General features: G+C 34.3%; 1 protein-coding gene across 4 annotated transcripts; it reads right to left on the minus strand.

Moving 5' to 3' along the window:
• Positions 1 to 416: 416 nt before the first annotated feature.
• Positions 417 to 9,302, minus strand: LOC105221898 (cardio acceleratory peptide 2b). Of its 4 annotated transcripts, none has more exons than XM_049447821.1 (5): positions 9,243 to 9,302; positions 8,814 to 8,954; positions 4,296 to 4,319; positions 1,358 to 1,522; positions 417 to 1,198 (listed from the first exon to the last, which is right to left on the minus strand). In XM_049447821.1, exons 2-5 carry the CDS (start codon positions 8,890 to 8,892, stop codon positions 951 to 953), a joined length of 516 nt encoding a protein of 171 aa, XP_049303778.1. In that variant the 5' UTR covers positions 8,893 to 8,954; positions 9,243 to 9,302; the 3' UTR covers positions 417 to 950. The 4 variants fall into 4 exon arrangements, with proteins under 4 accessions (XP_049303778.1, XP_049303779.1, XP_049303777.1 ...); XM_049447822.1 differs by having other exon boundaries at positions 417 to 1,195; positions 9,233 to 9,250; XM_049447820.1 differs by having other exon boundaries at positions 9,233 to 9,250.
• Positions 9,303 to 11,454: the final 2,152 nt, after the last annotated feature.

Genomic DNA, 11,454 nt, shown 5'->3' on the forward strand with positions numbered 1-11,454 from the left:
GTAAAGATATTTGATTTTTATTAATTTTCTTTATTGCAAGAACATTAATTTAAGGAGTTTTGTATAATTCTCATTAGGCATTTATATATATATCGTATGTATGTATATATGTATATAGTGTATATGTTAAACCATGAAAACGAAACCGTGAATGTAGATGCGACCGATAAGTGTTGTTGTTGCTACTTTTGTGTGGGAGGCCATTGCAGAAGTGTGGCGTTTTGTTTTAGTCGATGTTGTTGTTATTATATTGTTTGTTTTAAAGGACTTTCATTGCAATGCAGAGTTGCTTAAGTGTGTTGGTGTGTGCGGTGGGGACAAGTAGTCAAAGGTGAAGATGAAGCGATGTGTGGTACATTTATATACATATATTTGCTACTTTGTTTGTTGTTTGTTTTTTAAATTTTTTTAAACGTTTTTGCTTTGGTGTTTGCCTTGCATTGAAAGCCCTCACCAGCCCATTTGAAGAGAATATTTACAAAACAAAAGCAACACCTGTGCAAGTGGCATGATTTCTGTTTTTGTTATAGTTTCTTTTTAATATGCAATAAATGCGTAGGTAAAAACTAAAATTTACAAAAACAACAAATTCGAAAGTCGATCTCTTTATAATTTTTTTTTTTATTAAATACTTATAGTCTTTTAGTTTGCTTTGCGCATCTAGCATACTGATTTTACTAACTCTCTAAACTCCACCAAAGACACTATCTACACATGTGTATATAAGTAAGTGTATATTTGTATGTTTTGTGCTATTTCTTAATTTTTTCGTTTATATTTTTTCACTTTTGCATAAAATTTTAGTTTTATCTGCTATGACAATTGCGCTAACTTAACATTTGGGTAACTTGGTATGGTTTCAGTGATTCAAAAATCGTCGGCCTAATCGTTTGCATTTGTGGTTCGTCAATGTCGATTGGTATATTTGTGTTGTTGATGTCGCACAGCGCTTAGTACAGCTCCTTTTGGCCACTGGCAGGCGACTTGTGTGTTTGCTGTTGTCGTTGCGCGTCCACGCTGCGCTTACCTAAGCGTGGGCCGAACCATAGGCCTGAAGTAGCGCTGGGGCCGGTGGCCTTGTTCAGTGCCTGCTGCAGCGCCATAATGTGCGCCCACTTCCTCAGCTCCGCATCGGTGCGGCCCACCCGTGGGAAGGGTATCAGGCTGGCGCGCTTCATTTCGCTTTTTGGATATTCTACTGTTAATATAATGAAAAAAACAAAAAAAAACAAAAGTAAGAAATCAATTAAATTTCTTGCATAAAAGCACACAACAACACATACCAAAACAGACCAACACACATTCTTGAGAAGCGACAAGCGATAGGCTCATTACCATGCGCTTTGTGTCAACTTACCTTCGTAGTCCTCCAAGGAGGCGGGGTACATGATGCTTTCGCCGAGCGCTGAGATGTCAGCTTCATGCAAATTATTCACCAGATTCGGATCGCTGCGTCCGACGCGCGGAAAAGCTATCAGTCCGGAGGGTCCACCGGCCGTGCGCCGGTTTTTTTGCTCCAGCTCTGTAATGCATAACATTTCGTATATGTTTACCACTATTCACATTGTTGTTGTATTTAAATGTTAGATAAATAATTTGCAAAATTAGTGGGTGTACTAGGATTCTCGCTGTCGTGCTTGCGTATTGGAAGATAAATAAATAAACAAATGATTTCCAAATGATAGCTCTGTGCTTGTGTGTGTGTCTGTTCCAATACGGTTGTGGTTTTTACATGGCAAACGTCTTGTCGTCAATGGTGTGTGTTGCTGCAGTAATCAGCGTAGAGGGAATATTTAAAACATTGCCATAAACATTAGCGTACCTAAAGTCATTTTTGAATCACAGCTGCTGAGCTGAGAGTGGAGGGTTCCCTTGTGCAAGAGTTGTAGACTGTAAGTGGCTCGCTAAAATACGAGAGATCATAGATTTTAGCGCAGCTGTGGAGCCTCTTTATTGACAGCTTTGTAAACTAAAAGAGCTGGACTTTGACAGAAATATTTCTTTTCGCAAACTTCCGAGATTTTTTCGAGCTAGTTCCTCAGTAAATTTTCCGAAAATCTTTTTCTCTTCAAAACGCTTCTCCTTTGTAGGACCCCTGCAGGCTATAGCTGTCATATAAACTGACTACTAGTGGTCGAGATCAATACAATTCTAAGGTAACCCAGTAGTTTCAAAGCAATAAAATCGGGGTTTGCAGATTTTCACTCACTTTATCTGTAAGAGGTTAATCAGAGAGAGTTTCGAGCACACGAACTCTGCACTTTGCGAGCTGGATCTCTGAGTTGTTTAAGTAAAATATTGAAGAATAACTTATAGTGTTTAAACTTAATGTAGTCAATGCTATGAGATCTTGAATGAAAACAATTTTTAAAGCTTGCGTAGTCGAAAGGAATTTTTACAATAATGCAAATAAGGTAAATGTCTGTATAAAAATCATTCAGCTTAATGTTTTCAGATATATGTATATCGGTATACTTATATGATTTGGCTATTAATCTTCTCTTTTTGACAACTGATTCAACGAAATTCATGCCGCTTAGTAGCAAATGAATGAAGCGATAAAGTTTAGCAAAACTGTAATAATGTTTTTTGTTTTCACACTTTGATTCAAAGTTTTTGCGATATTTTAATGATGACTACTGCTATTTCAGATGGAGACAAATACATCAAATCAGAGGTCATCAAAAACGGCGTAGTTGTCTTACAAATTGTTAACGAACTCGACTTTATTAAGCTTCTCATAAAGAAAGCTCTTTACGGACTTTCCTTATTGCATGGATATTTAGTAAGATTTTCGTTAATTCAGGTTCAGAAGAAAAATAATGAGACTGAGTGAGTATAGTGTATTTGGGACATAAGAGGGTTATTTTGCACAAAATTTCGTGAAATATAAAATAACAAATAAGGTAAGGCTAAGTTCGAGTATAACCGAGCCAGTAAAAGTCATTAAAGTGCAAACCTTCAAGCAGAGGATAGGAGTCCAAGCAATTATATATACAGTTGAACTACCCCCAAACTCCAATCACCATAATCCAAAAACAAACTTTGAGTTAAAGAGAATTCGAGTTATCGAAGGAAATTCGTATGAAATTTGACTTCTACTGCTAATAAAGAGTTCGAGTGATGGAGAACTTTAAGTTATAGAAGTTCGGGTTATGGAGGTTACATATACAATAGGGTATTATTTTTTTTTGAACAATTAATTTTTTTCCCGTCACGAAATTTCCTTGGAAATACCCTAAAAAAATCCCTGAAAATTTTAACCGTTAATATTAACATTAAGAACTGGACCAAAGCCTGCAAAAATTTTCCATAGAAAATATACTACAATCGTGGGTTTTTATCTTTAAAATTTTACAGATCAGAGGTATTTTATGGCATCACTTTGCCTTAAGACGCATATTTCTCGGAATTGTTCACTCTACAAAAGTGCCCAGTGCAACAAAGTCGTAACTCACACCGGCGAGGTAGTACGGGGCTCTAAGTCCGATTTTTCCAAGAATTTCGCATTTTTTTTGGATATATCTCGTAAATGACAGGAGTTATAGAAAAAATGTTCAGGACAAATTTGTGGGAAATTTTATTTGCTATATGTATCGCATGTATATCTTTCTATGAAAAAATGGTGTACCTTACTGAAGAAAAATATCAAAAGAGCGGGATTTTTCCCGCTAGCGTCTTTTGCTGTCCTTAACGGTCTACTTTTGTAGTGCCCCATTGAAAAACCCTATATATTGGAGTCCATGGAAACAAAAGTAGTTTATCTGCAGGTGAATATGTGGCATGAAAAGATAGTCCGCAATTCAACTAAGAAATATCGTATTCGCTATATATATACATATACATATACGAATTTTGGGAGGCACTAAGAGTCACTCATAGCAATTATGATGACTATTGATATTGTTCTTTACATTTAATGGATATAGTATCGATTTTATTCGGTATTCATCATTCAAGTGATTAAAAAAATGCAAATGATTGACAAAAAATTTCTTCCTCCCAGCAGACTTATGTTCCATCATATTCGTGAAATTTTTGGTAACGGGAAATATATGTGTTAAACATTAACAATCATATATTGTTTTGACATTGCAGCATCGCCAAAATATTTTACTTAACTCGATTTAAATCTACTCACTGGCCAAAGCAGAAATTTGTGATAACTTTGAATACTCTCACTAATTCATTTGTTTCGCTATATTATTTATTTACATTTAATTAATTTTATGTTTTATGTGCTTTAGTGCTCGAAAGAAATTCTAAATTATTTGTAAACATTTATATTAACTTACCAAATAAACTCCGTTGCTCGGATTCTAAAATCAATAGACAATAACAACAAAAAACGCTTATAAGTGTGCTAATACAGATAATTAATTTGTCTAAGCAAAGTGAAAATAGCAAAATGGCAACAAACAGCTGATTAATATATGCTTCTACGATTAAGTTTTATGTGTGTATGTGCAGTGTTGTATATGGGGAGAGCGGGTGGGCGTGCGAAATGAGGCCAAGAACCCCGCAGCTGACGCATTTGCTGCAATTTACCAAGCTTAACGCGATTGCTACGGGGATTCTATGCAAATTTAATGGCCAACAATTCAGCACTAAATTTAAACAAATCACCAACACGTACACAATATGAAGAGCAACAACAACAGAAATATAGGTGAAATGGACACAACTTATGCGGCTATTTGTAGTTGAGCCAGCAAAGTTGTAGATGCAGAGTGCAAACAGCAATTGCCTCACAGCTCGTCACCATATTGACACGCCACAAGAGGGAAGTACGCCGTTGTTGCTCATACGCACTGGCTCACCGTCGGCGCGCGCTCTGCGTGTGGCTTAAGCAGCCTGCAGTGCGATTGATGTTTGCTAATACCATTTTGATATGCCTTTGCGAAAATGTTTGATTGTTTCATGATTCACGTAAAATTGCGGTAAATCTCTGTTTGGCTATTTTTGAATTGTTGCTTCACAAGTGACAATTGTCGTCGGCGATTTGTTTAACGAATGACATTATAGGCAGAAGAACGAGTTTGTGGTGAGAAAGTGTAGAACACTTAGCTTTATTTCCTAATGTACATTTTAAGCACGTTTATGGCGCTTCCCTTTGAGCAGGCTTTGTATTAAAATTGCGATTAATCACAATAGGCGCTGCCACGTTGGCGGAAAATATAACTTTGATGTTTTTAAGTGATTCAATTTAGTGAGTTGCTTTTAGTAAACAGAAATCTTTATTGTTTACTATTATTTCATTTAATTTTTAAAATGTGTGGGTTAATGGCCTCTATAATACAATGAAAGACGGGCTATCAAGATAATATGGAAATATTATTCTAAGAGTGGCTAAATTATGTATGTGTAGGTTACGTTAGGTAAGATGGCTGATCAAAGATCACACGTAGACTAATAATATGTATGTGTATAGTAATATAAAAGAATAATATTGCTAAAAGGCGGGTTAAAATTTTTCCTCATAAAATAAAACTAAACTCGCAATTTGGAATTCCGATTGCAATTAAGAAATAAATTTTCAATTTAAAATTTAGTTTTTAATCCTTAAATCGTCTGACTATCCGTCTTTCAGTATCTATGCGAACTAGTCCCTCTGTTCTTGATATCTCAATCTGAAATTTTGCTTACCTCCTTTTATCACCTAGAAACTATAATATTTATTTGTCGGAACGACCGATATTGAACCACTATAGCTATATGTTTTCATATAAATTCGACGACCGGAGGAAAGTGATTATATGGAAAGGTTTTTAATTTGATGACTGTATCTATATATTATTTGGCACAAATAATTGGCTAAGGCAATGGTATAATTTTCAAAGAAATTTCCATTTAGATCGAGTTACTATAGCATTTAGCTGCCTTACAAACTGGCCGATCAAGCTCTTGTATGAAATCATTTATATTTATGAAGAGTATTATGGCTTCTGAAGTTCAGAAGTTAACTATTTTCTTGTTAGTTATAAACTTTGTATTAATATTCCTCTTTTATTTTTCTATCCGATATTTAGAATGAAAATTCGATTAAGTTTTTCAGTATTATAAACTTTAAAATACTAGTTTAAGCACTATTTAATAATCAATTGAATTTTTAATACATTATCTGCAAACCATATAGACAAATGCCTTTAAATTGTTTGATTGAAATGAAACTTTTAGGATTTATTTGTATATACTTAAAGAGTCTTCTCAAATTTTTTTTATTATTTTACATGAGATATTCTTCATGTTTGACGACATTTACGGAGGCGCCTCGAGTGTGCAGTTTGTGTGTGGCGGGCAAGATGCAGGTCGCAATTTTCATCCGAAACAAAAAAACAAAAGAAATTTTTAATTTTCAATAGTGTAATTCCTAGGTGAACCAAGAAAATTCAACAAAAATTGAAAAATTCAACAATTTTTCGCAGATTGAAAAAAAAAATGCATTTTTAAACCAAAAAAATTGACTTTAAATCGTTTAAAAACCGGATTAATGTTAACTTTCTTGAGGTATTTTAGGTTCACCTAGGAGAGAATTTAATTCCAAATACAACACATTTTGATTCTATCCTGCCGCCAATTAAGAAAAATCGTAAAAATGAAAAACCGAGAAATCGCGCGTCAAAGTTTTCGCTTTCTGCCCAATCGCTCATATATCCGCTAGACGCTCGGTCGCTATTTCCCTTCTAGCTTCGCAAATATTTCGAATTCCACTTTAAAACTTTGGGGGCATATTCTTAGATTATTTTTAAAGAGATTTAAGCAAAAAAAAATAATCGATTTTTTGAAGCTTCTAAAGCAGGCTCCCCCTTAATAGTTTATTTTTCATAAAAAATAATGAGAAGCCTAAATACTTGGTTAATGTACAATACCAAAAAGAATCATATATAAAATACTCAAATTGGAAAATAATTATGATTTAGACACGGTTTACTTTGAAAATAAAGAGCTTGTTTATAAGTTAGCAAAAAAAAATCAAAGAAGCTTGCGAAATAACGTACACTCAAAGATATTATACTTTTTGAAAGTATTGTAAAACTAATTATTATTTAGAAGCGATTTGAAGAAAGCAAACTCATAGATATTATGATTTAAGGAATATATTGAGAGTCAACTAATAAAATGTGAGAGGACTTCTGCTAGAGAAACAGCGCGGCGATGAGTTTTGGATTTATGCTTACGACCTGAAAACAGGCAATCAATCGGCCGAATATCGTGACAAAGGTGAGCAGAAGCCGCAAAAAACACGCCAAAGAAGGTAAACAATTTAACTTATGTTAAAAGTGTTTTTCGATTATCGAAGTGTGATGCACTGTGATTTTTTTCCGACCGGTCAAACTGTCAACAAGGAAAGAGGCCTTAATTATGGGTCGACAAATCTTGGTTTTTGCCCCACGATAATGCACCGTCAGATATTGCATTGATTCCTTATAAGTTTTTTGCCAAATTTTCAACCAACATCGTGCCGCAGCCACCGTATTCGCCTGATTCAGCTTTGTGTGAGTTCTGGCTATTCAGCAAACTCAAACGACCGCTCCGGGGAAACCGTTTGAGTATGTTAAAGACATTAAAGGTGAACCGCACATTGAAAGCTTTTCCAGAAATTGAATTTAACTACAGTTTCTAGAATTGGAAAAAACGTTGATACCAGTGTATTGGGATTAAGGAGGGTTACTTCGCGGGGGATGACATATGAAAAAATGCTCATAATAGTATATCAGTTGCATCTTAATTTAATTTGTTCTTTCTTATTCTTTTCATTCGAAATTTTAAAATTAACTGAACTATTTCCAAACTGATCTATGTATTAACTATAAACTTTGTGTCTGAGTCTTGCAGTTTATCGTTGTGAACTTAAACTAAAAAAAAACTAGCTCTGTTTTAAGTTTGAAATTTCAAGTAATTAAAAAAATATCTGCTGTTAAGATATCGCATTAATATAATACTAAGGAAGACATTGCATACATTTAGGACGAGCAAGGATTTGGCAAAAATTGTAATTTCAATAAAATTCGGTTAAAATAAACATTATGCTCAAAAAAATATGTTTTTAGTTTTTGAAAAATAAGCTTATAAATATAGCTAAATCTGATTAGAAATTGCCATAAAAAAAGATAAGATCTTGCCTACATTTATTTAGTGTGTAAAAAAGGCTAAACTGGAAAAAGATTGTTTCTCTATTAGTTATGAGCTGATTTAAACTTAAAAATAAAAGTAAAACGTAACTGTAAAGATTATTAATGCAAAAAAGAGTTCACTAAAAATATAAAAATTGTATTTTGCATGAAAATAATTATGTCAAAACTGAATAATTATTCTTTAAATATGTTAATACTTTCAAAAATAAATCTTGAATACTATTCCTTAGATAACAAATATAACTGCAAGTTTAAAACTAAATGAATACTATTTTCATTTTTTTGAAGTAGATTAATCCCTATGCTTATGTAATTTTTCTTTCATGAATACAAATTAAGTCACTTTGGTCAAACTTGCACACAGTCAAATGATATTATGCCTTTTTTTCACAATTTTGAACGAATATGCATTTTAATTTAAAATTTCTTTAAAAATATGTCAACCGATGCACCAAGCGAAACTTATTAATATTTTTTTTATTAACCGTTATGTATATTATTGCACAGCTCACGATACTTTGCGTTTTATTTTTGGTTTTCGGAATACATTGAAACTATGTATTTTCGCACATTTAAGTCCTTTCGAATTTTCAAAATCGCAAAACTTTTGCGTCATTATCCGCGTAAAGTTCTTATCATTGGCACACTTGAGAGTCCAATTGCTGCTTGTACACTTACCAGCGTCGGAAAATCCAGCTAAGGCCACAACAACAACTGTCGAACAAATGATAACATCCAAACAGTAGAAAGACTTCATTTTGATAAATCCTTTGTGGCGTGACAAAACCCAACAGCGATGAAAATAATCAAGGAAATAACCTTGAAATCCGATTGTTGCAGTTTTTTTTAGTGGAAAAAAAAAGAAAAACAAAAGCAAAAAGATCGAAATATTTAAAAATAACCGTTGCTGATACGCATACAAACAAATAATCTGTGCAACAAACAAGCGAGCGCTGCGACTTTGTGACGTTAACGTGTTTGAAAGTCTCAGCAAGGCACTGTTCTGCGTTGCTCGTCGCTGGAGCAGATGTGCAGGCGAGTCACAAATTGTCACAAATTCACACTTTCCGCTTGTTGCTTGCCTGTCTTTGGCGTACTTTGCCTTACCACGCTCACCGAAATTATGCTTGATAACTGTTAAAACGCATGTCCTTTTATACGGAAAAGACAAAAGCCATCGCCGTCAGGCTAATATCCAAACGAAGCAGCAACGCGCCGTGATGTAGCAACATAGTCGCAAATACTTTTGCCAAGTTGCATGTGTGTGTGTGTGTGTGGCAACAATGACACCAGCTACATGAGCGCTAGGGATGACAGCAACAAAACAACACAGGAACCAATACCAACACATAGCAACGCCGACTGGATATGTCAACTTTTAGGCGCATTTGCTTGCAATACTCTTTATTTACATACACATATATATGAATGTATATATGTATGTAAGTGGGCAACAGCACCAATACATTTTCAAAAGAATTGTAACGAGTTCTCGGTACTATGTACCGTTACTGTTACTGCACAGTTATTGTTGTGGGCGTCGCTAAATGCTTTGTGCCACATATTTGTGGTTACACGTGTGCGTGTTGTGTTAACTCCGATTTTTAAGATGCATGAATGAAGCTTCATATTTGGACATATAATTTTAGCAACATGAGTATTAAGCTATATACCTACATATATCAAGATTAGTGTAAGTGTACGTTAAGCTGTCTCATGCCTCAGGTTTTGTCTTTGCTGCAATCAGCTGTTAGCAACCACAAAATGTATAGCAACATCTGTAACAGGTGGTTTTATTCAGATATTTCTAGCAACATGTTGCTGAAGTGGCTAATGCGGCCTTGTTTGAAATGCAACATTTAACTGTAACTTAGCTTGTAGTGTTGTGTAGCTTGTATATTATTACTCATGTGAAGACTACTTAAGTGTTGACAGAAAGTATGTCTCATATTTATATTTATAGTAGAAAAAATCTTAAAACTGCTTGTAATTTCTTGTTTTTTCATATTTTCATATGCTGCGCAAGGAATTTAAGATTTTTTCAACTAACTGTCGTTTGTAGGTTAGATTATGGTAGAGATAGGTATACAATCCAGCCTTGAGGGGAGATTTATGCTATCACAAAATAAGACAATAAAAGAATAAAACGAAGACATGTAGGAAATGATGAAAAAACGTAGGCAAACCTTCCTAAATAAGGTACGCATATAAGAATTGAGACTACATAACCAAAATTAGTAGTTTTCTTTGCTTCTGATTTAGCCTTTGCTAGAAATTCTCTAATACTTAAAGTGTCACAGAGAAAGTGTAAGTCAAATCATCAAAAATGAGTGAGTAAATAATTAGATTTGTTTTAATGCCGCTCGAATTATAACACGGAAATCAAGCCTGTTCATGTCTTACCTCATAAGCAGGGTTAGCAGTTTCCAGAATTTGGTTGGTATGGAATATAGGCCATCTGATCAAAGCTTATCAAAGTTAAAAAAAACACTATTTTTGAATGCCTTTTAATACAAATAAATATGAAATTTAAAATATGCTCATTTTGAGCCAATACAACGCTGTCGCTGGTATGATCTTCAGTGAATGACTTCTGATGACATCGATGGGTTTTCCGAAGCGAATTATTCAGTTTTAACAAAGTTATCAGGAGGGAAATCTGACAAATACAGCAACTAAGCTGTGACTCTGGATTTATACTGTGGCAAAAGGCTACTCGAAAATTGTAAATAAAACGAAAAATAATGAATGATGATGAATAATTAATCAATATTTATTTTGTCGCCTTTACAGTAATCCCCTCCAGATGCAAAAAACATGTGTCAACGATTTTTCCAGTCATCGTAACACTTTGCATAAGCACTTTTTGGGATGACCTTTACCTCCTTCAGTGAATTTTTTTTTATCACTTCGATCGACTGAGAATAGGTTCTACGGAACGGCTTCGGGGCTTGATGCGGTGGTGCATTATCATCGTGTAAAATTCATGAATTGTCCTTCCACAATTTCGGCTATTTTCGACGGATGTCCTCTCGCAATCGCTTATCCAGCGATGTCTCTTCATCTCGGTACACAAACTTCATGAAAATCAGATCTAGCTGATAGGCTAATAAATTTTTCCGTATGATTCACTGATTATGAGTACATATTAGTTTTCTATTTCTATTAATTATATTAAATCAATTAATTCCTTTCCATTACGGAAGATTACTTATACATATGTTATATTGGAAAATAATTAACGACACTTTTAATTAGAGAGGACGAAGACGAAGTTGGGAGGGAAGGTCAGCGGTGTAGTGGGCAGTTCTTCACCATA

This window comes from Bactrocera dorsalis, chromosome 2 (assembly GCF_023373825.1).
Source record: "Bactrocera dorsalis isolate Fly_Bdor chromosome 2, ASM2337382v1, whole genome shotgun sequence".
Lineage (NCBI taxonomy): Eukaryota > Metazoa > Arthropoda > Insecta > Diptera > Tephritidae > Bactrocera > Bactrocera dorsalis.